The 16,443-nt window shown below is 35.9% G+C and overlaps 3 protein-coding genes and 1 long non-coding RNA gene across 4 annotated transcripts in view; 1 reads left to right on the forward strand and 3 right to left on the reverse strand.

Moving 5' to 3' along the window:
* The window catches only part of LOC107693266 (chloride channel protein 1-like), a 33,317-nt gene extending 30,289 nt beyond the window's left edge, over positions 1-3,028 (reverse strand). The window contains exon 1 of the mRNA XM_016492573.1: positions 2,974-3,028. Coding sequence (XP_016348059.1) covers positions 2,974-3,024 — 51 coding nt within the window. The 5' untranslated portion in view covers positions 3,025-3,028. The remainder of the gene's footprint in view (positions 1-2,973) is intronic.
* On the forward strand, positions 930-11,303 carry LOC107693362 (tyrosine-protein kinase STYK1-like). The gene is made up of 10 exons (XM_016492715.1): positions 930-1,006; positions 6,117-6,169; positions 7,129-7,341; positions 7,656-7,889; positions 8,714-8,895; positions 9,433-9,513; positions 9,745-9,956; positions 10,048-10,088; positions 10,221-10,317; positions 10,761-11,303. The coding sequence occupies exons 2-10, from the start codon at positions 6,118-6,120 to the stop codon at positions 10,954-10,956; spliced, it is 1,308 nt and encodes a 435-aa protein (XP_016348201.1). The 5' UTR covers positions 930-1,006; position 6,117; the 3' UTR covers positions 10,957-11,303.
* On the reverse strand, positions 8,801-11,743 carry LOC107693365 (uncharacterized). The gene is made up of 5 exons (XR_001634731.1): positions 11,634-11,743; positions 10,004-10,066; positions 9,728-9,871; positions 9,399-9,505; positions 8,801-8,877 (listed from the first exon to the last, which is right to left on the reverse strand). It is a non-coding gene; the product is annotated as an uncharacterized LOC107693365 (long non-coding RNA).
* A 1,938-nt stretch (positions 11,744-13,681) lies between these two features.
* LOC107693366 (solute carrier family 2, facilitated glucose transporter member 3-like) overlaps positions 13,682-16,443 on the reverse strand; it is a 22,190-nt gene continuing 19,428 nt past the window's right edge. The window contains exons 9-11 of the mRNA XM_016492716.1: positions 15,945-16,043; positions 15,629-15,832; positions 13,682-14,468 (exon numbers count right to left, since the gene is read on the reverse strand). Of these exons, the coding sequence (XP_016348202.1) occupies positions 14,106-14,468; positions 15,629-15,832; positions 15,945-16,043 (666 nt within the window). The 3' untranslated portion in view covers positions 13,682-14,105. The remainder of the gene's footprint in view (positions 14,469-15,628; positions 15,833-15,944; positions 16,044-16,443) is intronic.

Raw genomic sequence — 16,443 nt, forward strand, 5'->3', positions numbered from 1 at the left:
GAATTCTGGGAGTGTCAATTTACAGCTTTTCACTGTAAATTATACAATGATTTTTTCTTTTTCACTTCCAAAAACCGTATTTTTTAACAGTATTTTACTGTAAAATTACATTAAATGTAATTACATTTATTCACCGAATATAGTATGGAAACTTACTTAACAGGCTTATACTGTAGCATTTTTACAGTCTTTTACTGTTAAAATCACAATAATTTTTACAGTGTTTTTAACGTTGATAACAATCTCAGTTTTGCATAGAAACACACTATGAGAAATGTTTCTTGAGTACAAAATATTGAGTATGGCATATTAAAAGAGAAAAATGTAATATTAAAATAAAAAACAAAAAATTCTAATATCACTTTACAATAGTACTGTTTTACTGCATATTTGATTAAATTAATGCAGTATGTATTAAACTTTATAATTGCAGTATAAACTATTATGGTATACACAGCTATAAATGTATATTTTTTATCTTACTTAAAACCATTTTTCTTTGGCTTAGGCCTATTATTTTACAGCGAATATTAAACGTGTATCTATATGTGTTACTATTTGCAGTTTTATTGCATTTAGGCGCTCACTTTCACCTTTGGAATGGGCCCATGTAGATGACAGGTTTATCATGTATCTCTCTTCCTCATAACACATCTCACTCTCATTCCAGCCGTCTATCCAGTTACTTTCACCCGTTCCCACAGTACATGTAATCCCTTGCTTTCTCCATATTTCACCCCCTCCTCTCTTCTCATCTCGTACCAGTCTGTTCCTACACCTAGGGTCTTCTACACCCCCCGCAGACCCCCTCCGTCCGCCATAGATTGGAACTACCCCCTTTCTACCCAGGGCCTGTAATACTAGCCGCTAGGCTAATAATAGCTTCGGTGTGACCCACTGTTCACAGCCACACTTCCCCACACACCTCTGTGTGGATCTTTCTATCTTCCAATTTGTTCATCTGTCTATCAAGGACTCCCAAGGAAAGTTGGAAACCTATAATCAGGTGACACTGTCATGCTAACTAGCACTAGACAGCTAACAACAAATGTGGCGCTGAGGCAAAGTGTGCAGTTCACACATGCATGTACGTTGAGCACAACCAAAAATGTTGTCATTTTAATATATAAAAAACTAAGAGCACATCTACAAATAAGTAATTCTGATCAGAAAATGCTAATGTGCTCAAGCTAAAGCATGTTGGAAAGAGTTTTTGATGGTATGCTGCTGTGCTTTAGGTCATGCTGATGGCTGTATGGGAAGGCTATCGAGGCAATTGTCATGGTGTTGTCATGTGATGTTATGCAAAGTCATATGTAACTCTGTTGAAGGGCTTCTAAAATAGATGTTCTAGATGTCCCATGCTGGGATGACCACACTTGTCAACATATCCCAATATGCCTAGCCTTTCTGTCGAGGCTCTTTCATTTGGTAACTTTGCTAAATGTACACTTCGTACAAAGTAGCACATAAGGGAATTACTAAAACTTAAATATGAGACAAATAGCTGAGATTCAGTTTGACAACATAACAGTGAATTATCAAAAATGCAACCAATAATATCACAAAAACTCTAAAATAACTAAACCACTGTAAAGTACAACAGCTAAAGCTAAAGCCCTGTTTGCACCAAAAATTGCTAAGAAACAGCTTGAGGTTGCCAAGTTTTTGATGTTTGCCAGTTGTTGGTTGCCAGTAGCCATTTCTAGTATCCAACTATATCACATGACTCATAAAACTCTACAATGCCACTGGTTATCGCTGCATGGAATATCTGCTCATTGTCATAAAGCTGAACTCCTACAAATCAATACATCAAACAAAAATGAATTTCTAAATGTCTTTTAGTTGTTTTCTTGTGGCAAATCACTGGAAGATTGAAGTATTCTGTAGGTGACCCATAACCCAAAATATGCTTATTGATCAAACATTTACACGTTTTGTCTTGTTCAGACAATGTTACATACTGTTCTATAAATCACAGTGACAAGACTGGCAAAAGATGACCTCAACTGATGACATAAGAAAGCAATACTACATTGTTTATAGTACACTCTAACCAAGATGTATCATCGCCATTTCAAACACTCAAACGTTCAACATCATTCATCTCCCCTTCAGTTAAAGCAGCAATCACAGCAGATGTTCTGGAGCTCAAGGGACGTAAAGATCGTAATAATATTTCACAATATTACTGTTTTGTTGAGCAAAAGGGACTTCCTTCAAAAACCCTAAAAAATTATACCGACCCCACACTTTTGAACAGTAGTGTATGAAATTTGGGTGATTCTTCAGTTAGTCTTTTGATTCTGAATGTTAGAAAATTAGTTTTCTATGTGTATTATACTGTATAACTAACTCTAGTTTTTGTCAACTTTTTAAAAAAGTTGTTAGAAAAAGTGCAAAATACATTTTCCCTTATTTGCACAGTATTTAAAAGTCAAGCTCAAAACAGAAATTAAGAAAAGGCGATTTAAAAAGACTTTAAATATATTTATTAAATGATTATTAATCTCTGCTTGATTATGAAAGAACACATTTTTTTGCACAGCCATTCTAATTGAAGAATCACTCATTTTTAATTAAAGTCATAGTACGGACTGGGCCTTTTCTCTTAAAAAAGTTGCACTGCAAAATTATACAAATAAACTAAAATAATAGTACAGACCTCTTCAGGAGCCTATATATACGTAAATGAGAGATGGAGTAAAAGGGAGAAAAAATTACAGGAGGAAAATGACTAACTCCTGTTGCACTTTCCCGCGAGTTCTGCAGCCCAGCGCTCAACACGGTGACTCAGTCGGTACAAATATACACGTCATGCAAAGATTGTGCAACATCTTTCAGCCCATATGATTTCAAACGACAGAAGAACAGCAATTCACAACAGACTAAAGAGTAACCAGACAGAAGAAAGAGCAGAAGAAAGGCCGAGGGAGATAGAGAGAGAGCAGGAGAGAGACAGGGACTGACCACGGTCTGCTGGTATCTCAGAGCCTTCCTTTGCGACGCATCTGTGGCCATTGACACACTGTCACTGACCCAAAAATAAACCGCCTGTCTGTCTTAGCATTCCCACCCTGGGGTGGCACGGACTGAGGGAGAGAGGGCACATGCAAGTTCTCTCGCTCGAGCTCTCTTTCCTGGCTTTACGCATGCACAGCCATCTCTCTCTCACACACCTTTTCATGTGGTGCAACACAGCAGTCCAGTTGCCTGACTAAGCCATGTGTGTCCGTTTATGTGGACATGCCTGTGCCTGGGACACATACATGTGTTTATGCATGTGTGTGAGAGTTACAGAGAGCGTAGATGCCAAACTAAACCCATCTGGCCCTTCATGAGCGGGGCCGGTTTGTTTAATAGTAGTCAATCCTGTCGCCCCTGGCAACAAACTAAGACTTTGATCACCTGTTCATTTGGAAAGGGGCACAGTGAGGGTTTGAGCGGCCGAGGGAACTCCCCGTCCTCCATGAAACATGATGAGGGCAGCACAGGGAGGACCAAATTGGCCAGTGTCATCTCTGATTCGCCCTTTTCATGACCAACAGAATGTTAAACAATACACTTAATGACACACGGAGACAGTTTTAGCGTTATATAAACACATTCTGGATAAGAGTGAAAAAAAAAAAAACCTAGGATAAGCAGAATTTTAGCATTACATCACTTGATCACCAATGGATCCTCTGCAGTGAATGGGTGCCGTCAGAATGAGAGGCCAAACTGCTGATAAAAACATCACAATAATCCACAGGTTAGTCCATCCAGTCCATCAACTAACATCTTGTGAAGTCAAAAGTTGCATTTTTGTAAGAAACAAATCCATCATTAAGACGTATTTAATGAAATTACGTGTCCTCTATCCATAATATTGCTTCCTCCAATGAAAAAGTCATTTTGTCTGAATCAGGAGAGAAATATGCACAGATTAAGCACCATTTACAAGCTAAAATGGTTCTAAAAATATATGTTGGTGGATTTTGAAGTGAGAGGACAACAGGGGATAAACTTTTTCACTGGAGGAATTTTTGGGCTGAAGTGACTATTTAAAGTTAAAACACTGGATTTGTTTCTAAAAACTTGCTGTTTTTTGCTTCACAAGACATTAACTGATGGGCTGAAGTCGTGTGGACTACTTGTGGATTATTGTTATATTTTTATCAGCTGTTTGGACTCTCATTCTGACGGCACCCATTCACTGCAGAGGATCCACTGGTGAGCAATAAAGAATAAAAAGATAAAGAAACAATCTTGCACGTACTATCCAAAACAATTAGATGCTAACAGTTCTATGAAGATTATTTTCTCCAAATCTGTTCTTATGAAAAAACAACTCATCTTGGATGGCCTGAAGTTGAGTAAATTTGAATCAAATTCTCAGTTTTGAGTGAACTATTCCTTTAAGATGTATTCACAGGTAGAATTGCATGCAAATATTTTATTAAACCTTCCATGGCAAACATATGATACGTTATTATATTAACATATGACAACTGAGCCAGTCTTTATCATTAACTGTCTTAGGTACAGTGATGCATTGCAGAAAGTCAGGTGAAGGCGGAGCTTAAAGAAACAGCTGTAGGATGTGGGTGTGGCAGCAAGAATGCAGGTAGATGACAGACAGCAAAAACAAAGAGCACTTATAGAATACGAAGAGATGGGACCAAGAAGTTGATACTTTGAGAATAAAATACTGCAAAAACACCAGTTTTATAAACAACGAATAGAAACAAAACAGCCTCTGACAAAAGAAGATGACCAAGTTTGGAAAATGAGAAACAGTTCCATCATTTTTCACACACAAAGATGACATGTAAGTTCATTAACATGCTAACCATATACATTTATACGCACAGATTATTTTACATTATACTGCTGTGTGTGTGTGTTTGTGTGTGTGTGTGTATATATATATATATATATATATATGTATATATAAACAATATATATAGATATATTTAATTATTATTTATATATAAATAAACAACATTAAAACCTGAAACTTGATGGGCACATTTTCACTGGCTAAATTCTAGTTAAATCAAAATTTGATAAATCAAGAAGTTGGTATTTACATTATACTGAGCTCACATTGGCTCCTGCGTGTGGTGAAGTTTGTGGTGTGTTTTTAATGTGAAGACAGAAATGCAGAGAAACCGGTTGAGTGAATGTCTGGTAGTCTCATACACAAACTTAAGATGTCAAAGGCAAACAGAAAGAATGTGCTGAAAAAGGATGATCAGTAGTGGGAGTATTCAAGGCGTGATGTTGTCACAATGTTTTTTTACTGTACGTGCATTGATGTTCTTGATAATCTTGATAAATCTGAAGCTATTTTTAAACCATTGATCACAAACGTCAATGTTTGACTACGAGTGTAGATCATATTTTCTTTTCATGCCAGTGTTTTATATAGAGGCAAAAAGCTCCATCATTGTCATGATGTTATTATAACAAATATTTCGCTGCCATCAAATAGGATGGGACTTTGTGCAATGTGACGGTGTTGTCTTGTTTTACAAGACAATTGCTTACATATTTCATTGCTGAATAAAAATGTCAGAGACAATCAAAACAAAGCAAATCTAGCTTTATGATCGATACTTAAAAGTATTGTGAAACGTACAAATCATTTACAATAAAATACCAGTCAAAAGAACAGTAAGATTTTTAATGTTTTTTAAAGAATTCTCTTCTGCTCTGCTGTATTTTGGATCAAATAAATGCAGGCTTGGTGAGCAGAAGAGAATTCTTAAAAAAAAAAAACATAACAAATCTTACTCTTCAAACACTTTTGACTGGTAGTGTACATACACACTAACAAAGTATAACAAATATTCTCTGCAAAACACATACAGCAAACTACATGAGTAATCAATGTCAAATATTTAAAGTCTGGTTTGATGTCTTTCAAGGAGAGCTGCCAAACTGCACACATGCACTGCAAGATTATGCCAGAGATGTTTTATATACACTCATAAAACACATAAGCTGATGCATGTGAATAGCATTGCACTTGAATTACTGGATATCAGTTTATATGTAGTGTTTTGAAGTTGGTGCTTTGCCATATCTCATTAATGGTGGTAATATATATATTTTTCCTTTTACAGTATGTCTAATACAACTAACACAACAAATCTATGTGTAGCAGGCACTCTTTGTGGTAAGTAGTGTGTTATGTTCAATTTAGTCTCTCTCTATACACTACCGTTTAAAAGTTTAAAATATTTGTAATATTCAATAAGAAATTATATATTTTTTTTATTTACAAAGGATGCATTAAATTGAGCTAAGGGGACAGTAAAGAAATGTATAATAATGCTGTAGATTTCTATTTTAAAAAATGCACATTTTACATTCATCAAAGAATCCTGAAAAAATATTTCTACCAACAAATTGAGCAGCATAACTGCTGTCAACATCGATAATAAAAAATGTTTCTTTAGCACCAAATCACCATATTAGAATGATATCTGAAGCATCATGTACAATATTGCCGTTTTTATTGTATTTTTGATCAAATAAATGCAGCATTAGGGAGCACAAGAGACTACTTTTAATACATGTGGAAACACACTTTTCTCATCTATGACTATTCATTCAACAGTTCATTATGCTTATTGATATTTTCCCCAAATTCTTGAACATTCACTTCTTCTACAATAATTTGTAGATTAAAAAATAGGTAATTTTTACCTGGACCACTCCTTTCTCTCTGATTCATAAATATATAAATGATGAACAATCCCATAAAACGATGAAAAATCACTCAGACAAGACAGGAGGTTGAACGTGGGAAACATATTTCCAAGATAGGAAAGGAAAAGACAGACAAAGAGATAAGTCTGCCCTCACAGCCAGACACTGTGTCACGGTCATCTTTCAGAGAGGAACATGACTGATCTAAAACTTTAAAACCTCATCATCTCCACCAGTGCCACTGCAGACAATGAGCACTGCATGTTTCACTGGTGTAAATGAAGTGGGAGGAGATTAGAGAGAGTGATCAGATGTCTCACTGCTTGACACACTCAGTTCCCTCTATCTGTGACTAAAACATGCCAACATGTGACACGAGGAATTCAGCTTTCTAATCCCATTGTGTTCCTACTTTCTTTGCAGAGGTGCTTTTTTATGAAGTCGAACTGATCGTCGTTCCGGTGCTGTTTCTCCTGGCTTTTCTGGTCACGCTGATCATTTTGTTTGTGCTCAAATGCTCCTACAAGCCATCACATCTTTATGGACACCACAGAAATGAAAAAGATGACACACAACACCATCATAACACACAGAGACACCATAACAGCAACAGACGGCACCTGCAAGGCATTGACGGTAGCTACGACATCTGACTTTGTTACACACTAAATACTCAAGTCGCTTGTTGTTTGTTGTGTTTATTTAAAGGTCTTCCGGTTCATGCATGATAGAAATGTTTATTTTTAAGTCTTCCTGACCATGCATGATCGCTATGTTTATTTAAAGGGTTTCCCTTTATGAATGATCGCAGTGTTTATTAATAGACTACCTTGTTCATTAATTATCAAAGAGTTTATTGAAAGGTCTTTCTCAAAAGTTATACTGTAAGAACATACAACAGATTCAGTTTTTTTTCTCTCTTAATCTTTTAATTTACTTTGCAACAACAGCTCCAGCAGAGCTGAACCCATTGGAACATGAGGTTATTCCCATGACAGCCCAACCTCACCATGACATGCAGAATTCAAGCCCTGCAGTACCTCAGCAAACCACCGGGAGGCATCCGGACCTCTTTCAGCTGGTCTCTCCACTTCCTCTCACCTTCTCAGTAAAAGCAGACAACACTGTCACATTGCACAGAGCTGTCATGGACAGACAGCCAGTCGTTTTACGAGTGCTTAAAGGTACTGTTGGATAATCATTATTTTATTATTTTTTTTATTATTTTTATTTGATTTTAATAATATTAATATATCGTACAATTTATATATAGTATACTATTTTAGTTAATATTTCGAGTTAGCTATTATTTTTTATATTTTCAGTTTTCATTTTAATTTTAGTTTCATTTTAACATTATTTAAAATATTTCTATTTAGCTTTATTTTATTTCAGTTTTAGTAATTGTAGTAATTATTTCATTGCCGTTTTTCATGTCGTTCCAAACCTGTAAGACCTTTGTTCATCTTCGGAACATGTCGTGGTACTGTTGTGAACACGCGACGAAGACTGAGACGGAGGAGAGGAAATTGTTGAATAAAGTCATTATTTTTGTCTTCTTTGCACACAAAAAGTATTCTAGTAGCTTCATAACATTACGCTTGAACCACTGATGTCACATGGACTATTTTAACAATGTCCTTACTACCTTTCTGGGCCTTGAACATGTCAGTTGCATTGCTGTCTATGCAGGGTCAGAATCAGAAAGCTCTCGGATTTCTTTAAAAAAATCGTAATTTGTGTTCCGAAGATGAACGAAGGTTTTACAGTGTATTTTGTTATGAATCGGTGGTAGAATTCTGCCTCACTTGTTATTAAAGTTCAGGGTTTGCAACTAGAAGGTTGCATGTTTTATTCTCGAAACTAAAGAATGAGCTACAAAACCTCAACATAGTGGCCAGCAAGTTAGATAGGTAGATAGATAGAAGACAGACAGTCATATTGAATGACAGACAGATAACCAGGCGGACAAAAAATCTTACTTTCTTCTACTTTTTCCCTCATGCAGAATCAGCCAATGCCAAAGAGTGCCAGTCCTTTCTGGGGTTTGCCCACTTCCTTTCAGAGTTGGGACCGCATCCATCGTTGCCCAAACTGCTGGGGGTGGTGTCTGTGCGGACACCGTTGATGATTGCCGTAGAGGAGCTGGAACACCGTGACCTGCTGAGCTTCCTGTGGAGGTGCAGACAGGTACATGAGTGATGCTTCATTTTCACACTTGCAAGAGACAATGATAAAACTAGTTTGGCTTGATGAACTCAGGTTTCATTCCCGTGTTAATATATTTCCTTATGGGAGCGGGACATGAAAAAAGGGATTTTCCCCGTTTTAAGTTTACATCACTTAAATTTTTTTTTGTACAAAAGAGCAAGAATTGTTTCTTGATCAGAAAATCAGCATATTAGAATGATTTCTAAAGGATCATGTGACACTGAAGACTGGAGTAATGATGCTGAAAATTAAACTTTGCCATCACAGGAATAAACATGAACTAAAAGTCTCAAAACTCCAATTCTTCTAGATAAATATGACACGACTTGCAATTACTGTGCAATATTGACATTAAACTCTCACATTGATCAGTTATTTGCACTGCTGAGGTCACCTAAGAGTGGACAACACAGAGGTTGTGTCATTCCTGATTATCTCATTTGCAATGGATTGATTAAAAGTCAAACTACTATATATCTCACCTTTGTTTTGACTGGCTGTAAATCTCTTTCACAGGACCACACAGGTCAGGAGGCACCGTGTGACATGACTGAAAGACAAATCTTTACCATGGGCGCTCAGATTGCATCTGCTCTGGTTAGATAACAAATCAGCTTGCAAGATATATACAATCACATTGACAGACAAAAGCCTGGCAACAATGTATAATCAAATATTTATGAATGATTGAGTGATTTATAATGGCATGCATTAATCATGACCAGTCATGAGCACTTATACCAAAGCATTTATGATTTACAATATACAATGAATACTTTGTCACAAGATCAAGTTCGCATTCTAACGCAACCTGTTCTGAAATCACAGGAGTATCTGCATAGTAAGAACTACATCCATGGCCATGTCAAGGCTCGAAGTGTCTTGGTTGGTCGGGATCTGTCGGTCAAGCTGTGGGGTTTGGGTCCGGCATATCGCAGAAAAACGAGTGCAGCCTCTATGGATGTAGAAGATATAGAAATGAGAAAATGGCAAGCTCCAGAAGCATTAGCACAGCAACCTCTCCAGCAAAGCAGCGACATGTGAGTTTGTGATAATTATTTGTATTTTCAGTTAATGTTTTTGACACCTTTGATCTTGACATTGTGTCCATTTCTGTTTAATCCTCCATAGATGGTCCTTTGGCATTTTGCTGTATGAGATGGTGACATTAGGTGAGTGTTTCTGTCATCCACTATTATAAAAGTCTCCAGTACAGCTACAGCTGCAAGGTTCCATTTATATGGAAAAAATAATCAAATTATGAAATTGTTTAAAGCTCTTTATCCCATTGTTTTTAATCTCAGGAGAGCCGCCCTTTCCCAACATCATGGCCAGCGAACTTCTGCAGCATTTACAGAGAGTGAACACACTAAAGAGACCACCCAACTGCTCTAATACACTGTACGTCTCTTTACCCACACATATTCCGTAAACATCTTTATCTAAAAAACATGCACTTTAAATTAATTTTGTTGCAGTTAACTATAATAATCCTGGTGCACTATGTCATACACACAAATACAAAACATCATCATTGTTGCATGTGCCAATAAAATAATGAAATAGCTAAACATTTATTTTAACAACATAAGATGTAACATAACACCCTAATGTACATAACTGATAACAAAATCTATTAAGAAACACAATTATGTAAACAAAATAACATCAAATTTGAAGTGCCACTCAGGAAATTCTAATGTCAGTTTAAAGTTTGTCAAGATGGCCTATACCATAATAAGACTCGTACCATTTTTCGAAGAAAAAAAAACATACATATACAACAAAGAATCTATTCCGTTTCGATAGCCACTATAACATGCACTTACATAATATTTCTTTAGATATTCTATTATCAAATCCTGCTGTCAGTGGAAACCAAAGGATCGAGTCTCATTGGCTGAGCTGATCAGAAAGCTCCAATCAGGAGAGAGAAGCGCCAATGATCAAGCAGTGCTGCAAGTGTCTGAGCCGCTGGACATGGAGAAATACATGCGAGAGGCGGGCTATGGAGAATCATTCGATTATGGTGTGCTCTAATGATCCCTTTATGTACTTGATCAAATCCAAGACTCACCAAAAGAGCTGCGCACTAGCTATGAATAAACAAACAGTTAAGGTTTGAGATTAGCACTTTCAAAGGATTACAGAAACTGCCTGTTACAGACAGTGACATCACGCTATCAAATTTAAAGAAGCACATTATCTCATCAAGCAAGCATGTGCTATTATTCAGGGCTTTAGATTAAGGATAAACGCTAAAAGCTTAATTGCAACACAATGAGAACGAGGGGATGTAAAATACGCAACAGCGTAAGATTGTGTCATATATGAAATATGCAGCTAATAGACAAAAGCTGCAATGTAAACATGTATGAAACCACACAAAAAAACCCAACACAAACTGTGTCTAGTAATAGTCCAGGTATTGTGATTTAACTTATCATTATATTTATTTAGGTTGGACTACTGTAACATTTTGTTCACTGCTATGGCTAATTCAAATGGTATAACTTAACATGATATTATGGGTATATTTATTGGTAACTGGAAAGTCTATTGCATTATAATGACGTACGTGTTTAAAATACACTATTTATGAAGGTTTTATTTATTTTTTTGTCAGTTTAGTCATCGCTAGTGCAGTTATAAATAATAATGGTCACCTGACTTGTTCAAAATTAGGCCTACTTTTAAATATTTGGTTTTTCACTTACACATTCATGCCTGCGGTTTTGGTCCGTGAGGGAAATTGAAGTACGTTAGGTTTTATAATAATCCTTCAATAAATGCGATTTTATCTGTATTTTGTCTAAATATGAGTTTCTCTTCACCTGGGGCAAGTTCAAGCTCAAACCGGTGTGCACCGTTTTGCTACGGTTTCCGGTTTGAACGACATGTTTCCTGGAAACCCCATTCATTTCCACGAGGGGCCGACTGGGGAAAAAAAAAAATTCAGGTTGGGAAATCTCACACTCGTACACCCACAACAAATTCTGAAACATGGACAACCCTATTTTTTGTATGGTTTCCGTTTAAAAAACGTTTTGCACCGATTTTGTCGGGCTGAACGCAGCCGTTTTTAACCAGAAGCACGATTGATGACGCATAGAGTGATGCTAAAATCTGATTGGCTTCAAAGGGCGTTATTGAAAATGATTGGTTATTATGCGGAACGACGCTGTGTTATTTGAATATCAGTCCAGTGATTAAAAATACTAACTTGTGTTATCGGAAAGAACTATAAATACTCATTATCAAAGATTCAAATTCATATTGTTATTTATATGCACACTGAGTAAAAACAGCTATCTTTATGACTTTAGTTATCTTGAATATATTTTTGTGATGACAATTAGGTACCAAAATACCACAAATGTTACTGTATACTTCACTGAATCTGATGTATCCTATTAACATGTAGGAAACAGAAGTAACAAGAGATGAAATAATTTAGACTATTTATTCACAAAATAATACAACAACTGTACACAGTACCACTAATGATTTTGATACACGTTCAGGAAAAGGCACCATAAAATATACAAACGTCAAAACATCAACACTTCTGTTTAGCAGACACTCCTTTTGACCTGCAATTACATCAGAGACCATTTAACACAGAAACATGAATTTGGGTATTTACAGGGTGATGCTCTTCTAACTGTACAGTAAGCAAGTGAGTTGTGTACATTATGCACAGTAAAAGACACAATATGTGAAAGGTATAAACAGTTAATAAGATGGTTGTGTTTGCTAGTGTTAGAAGAGGGCTGGCTCAATGTGAAGCTGCTCTTGACCGCTGGAATACAAACCACAGTGCACTACTGCAAGAGGAATGTTCTTTCTTGGTCTTTTTTGGAGTTTCTCTCCGTGCAACACATACATGACCATAAGACATCAGAATGGGGAAACGCAGTTCTTCATATTACCCCTGGCGTATAAATGTGCTTATTAATAAATACTTTCACATTCAATATCTAGACAAAAATAGCAACACCTAAGCAATGGCAGCATAAAGCGTCTTATCGACTTACATGATTCTCTAATATAAGTAAAAAATAAATGTATGAACAACAAAATACTATATGTGCTCTCTATGAAAGGGATTAAAACAGAATGTCAGAAAGTGCAAAACTACAGCTACAGTATTATAAACACATTTATTCAAATCAGGTGAGACTTGTCTCACTACTCTGTCAAACCTCAAAGTGAGTCGGTGCAGCACATGTAAAGCTGAAATACTAAATCACCAAGCACAGGAAATTCAGTAGCGGGAGTAATGGTCATAATCTAGCAAATTTCCTCCTTGATTATGTCATTTGCTAAAAATCTTAATCTAGGATATCTGAAATGTGAGCTTGTTTAGTTATTGAGACTGTATATACAGTGAAATTCACTGAACACTGGTTGGTCCATTTGCATCCTCTACAATACAACCTTTACTGTGATTTTAGATGAATGAGTGACTTATTTATCCGAAGAGTCTGTTTCTTTAAATGTATTATTGTTGGCAGTAAACTAGCGATTTTATTCTTGGCATAAGCTTTACTAGCTAAGCACTTCCTATAAATATAAATATTTTAATGCATTTTAATTATATGTTCTAAGTGTTTTTGATGGTAGTAGTGATCTGAAGTAATGAAAATGTATATATATTTCTATATACACTATATATTATACAAAATAAACATCGTCAGTGCAAAAACCTAGAGATTATGATGACTGCCAACTATCATTCAAGGGAAAAACACTTGTGCTTTTCTAAAAGCAAAAAAAAAAAAAAAAAGAGGTTTGACAGTTGAAAATGGCGAGAAGTATGAAGGCCAAATGTTAAAATTCCCTTTTTCTGTTTGAGTTGATAAAGGAAACTATGTCCAATTTGTCAATTCACATTAAAAATGCACAAACAGGAATGAGCAATAAAAGGATATAACTCTTAAAACATGAATCAATATTGCACCAATCCATCAGTTGTCAAACTACACAATAAAATAAAGGTCATGTACTATGAGCTCTCGTATCCTTTCAAAATATGTCTAGGAGATCTGTGACTCTCCACTGTGGTTCCTTTCATAATCTGTTTACCCTAAACAATCTCTTTCCAGTAAATAAATCTCTAGTATTATATTTCTATCTTCAGTGTCATGGCTTTAATCATATTAAGCTATATATAGTTACATCGTTTCTTAGATGGTGGAATTAGATTTCTCCTCTTTACTAGAATCCACCAGTGGCTGGGTAACTGAGCTCGGTTTGTCCTCCACCTTTGTGGCATCTGCCGCAGCTTTCTCAGATGAGCTTGCACCCTGTTCCGAGGAAGATTTGGAAGCTTCCACCAATGGGACCTTTTCTTTGACCGGAGAGGCAGGAAGTGCGACTCTGCCGGGCTCCTCCACAGAGGTGGCAGCTGGAGGCGGAGCCCCGCTAAAACCACGGGCGATGTCATCGAAAGTTCGCCCTTTGGTCTCCGGTACTTTGAAGTACGTGAAGATGAAGAAGAAGATGAGGAAGATCATAAATATAATGAAGACATATGGCCCGCACAGCTCCTGTAATTCACAAACAATAAGAAAAAAGTTAATTCTGACATTGTGCACACATTTTACCACAAAATAAAATTACGGTAACTAGTTATGAGATAAAAATGTTCTATATTAAGACAATTATTAGTTTTAAGTGGTTAAAGTAATGGCTATTGATTTAATAAATTAATTTAAGAGATGAATTGTTGAATAAAGTCATTATTTTTTTTGTTTTCTTTGTCCACAAAGATTATTCTCATAGCTTCATAAAATTATGGTTGAACCACTGATGTCACACGGACTGTTTTACCGATGACCTTAATGCGTTTCTGGGCCTGGGAACATTGCAGTTACATTGCTGTCTATGGAGGGTCAGAAAACTCTCGGATTTCATCAAAAATATCTTAATTTGTGTTCCGAAGATGAACGAAGGTCTTACGGGTTTGGAGCGACATGAGGGTAAGTAATTAATAATAGAATTTTCATTTTTGGGTGAACTATCCCTTTAAACTCATACCTCCAATTCTCTAGTTTAGGAAACTATATTCCCACAAGCAGAAGAATACACTAATTTAACATAAAATAAGATCACAATAACCCGCTAATCATGACATAAAAATTTATTATAATAGAATAATTATAAAAAAAAAACAAAACTTTATTTTAATGGGTTAGATTAAAATGATTTTAAATTCAAGTTTCAAGGTGAGTGATTTAAAAAAAAAACATATTTAAAATAAATATTTATTTTTATATACATATGTAAAATAAATATTTAAATGAAAAGCTGGTTCTCCATATAGAATATGAATAGTTTTACTTTAAAAATTAATTCAGTAGATTTAAGTGGTTAAAGTAATGGCAATTGATTTAATACGTTTTAATAAGCTAATTCCCACAAGGAGAATAATAAACTAATTTAACATAAAAATCACTTGGCATGAAATATTTGTTTATTATAGAATAATTATTTAAAAACTTTATTTTAATTGGTTAGATTAAATTATTTCAAATTCAAGTTCAAATGTGTGTGTTTATTTTATTTCAGAAATGTTTATTTGTAAAGCTGGTTCTCCATAACCAATATTACTATATTTATCTTAAAACACTTTAAAACAATACTGTAGTTTTAAGTAGTTAAAGTAATGGAAGTTGTTTTTAAAAGTTCATCTAAATTAAGCTCATACCTCCAGTTTAGGGAAGCTGATTCCCACAAGGAAGTTGGCTGTCCAGTTGGAGCATCCTGCAACGGCCATGGCGGCAGGACGTGGCCCCTGGGAGAACAGTTCAGCCACTATGAACCAGGGAATGGGTCCAGGGCCCATCTCAAACATGGCCACAAAGGCAAAGACTGCAGCAATGCTGAGGTAGCGAAGAGCCTCAATGTCCTTCTGCTCAGGAACAAAGGTAAGAAAATACAGGTACGACATTCTTATGATGGTCAGATATTTACAGTGACTGTTTTGAATCTTCAGCAAAATGAAAACAGACAGCAGGACCCACCAATAAGAGAGCAATGGTCATGGCCAAGGCGCTGACAGCCATTCCACCCAAACCAATAAGGTGCAAAGTTCTTCTTCCTGCCCTCTCCACCAAGAAAAGCTTGAAGAAAAGGATAAAATTAAAGGGGTCCTATTATGCTTTTTCACTTTTTCAATTTTAGTTAGTCTGTAATGTTGCTGTTTGAGCATAAAAAAGATCTGCGAAGTTACAAAGTCCAATTCAAAAGGAGATATTTTATTTAAAATAAATCACTTTTCAAAAACTACAACGAACGACTCGTTTGGACTACAACGCATATTTTCCGGGATTTGTGACATCACAAATACTGACGAATGGGACGAGACCAGGTTGAGATGCACTAGAGAAGGCAACTAGTGTTATCACTATGTCAGAGACACGCTAGCTTTCCCAAGGCAGACGAACTTAGAGTGGTTACAATCATCCGGGTTTAAATCACGCTCAAATTGATTTGATTTTGACGCAATATTTACACTGAAGC

This window comes from Sinocyclocheilus anshuiensis, unplaced genomic scaffold, assembly GCF_001515605.1.
Source record: "Sinocyclocheilus anshuiensis isolate Anshui unplaced genomic scaffold, SAMN03320099.WGS_v1.1 scaffold566, whole genome shotgun sequence".
NCBI lineage: Eukaryota > Metazoa > Chordata > Actinopteri > Cypriniformes > Cyprinidae > Sinocyclocheilus > Sinocyclocheilus anshuiensis.

What these genes read in the sequence shown, in the direction of transcription:
- LOC107693362 (XM_016492715.1), top strand. Translation starts at nt 6,118, where the DNA reads ATGTCTAATACAACTAACACAACAAATCTATGTGTAGCAGGCACTCTT. An exon ending in TCCTGTGGAGGTGCAGACAG is followed by an intron (nt 8,896 to 9,432) that starts GTACATGAGTGA and finishes TCTCTTTCACAG; the next exon opens with GACCACACAGGTCAGGAGGC. An exon ending in GTATGAGATGGTGACATTAG is followed by an intron (nt 10,089 to 10,220) that starts GTGAGTGTTTCT and finishes TTTTAATCTCAG; the next exon opens with GAGAGCCGCCCTTTCCCAAC.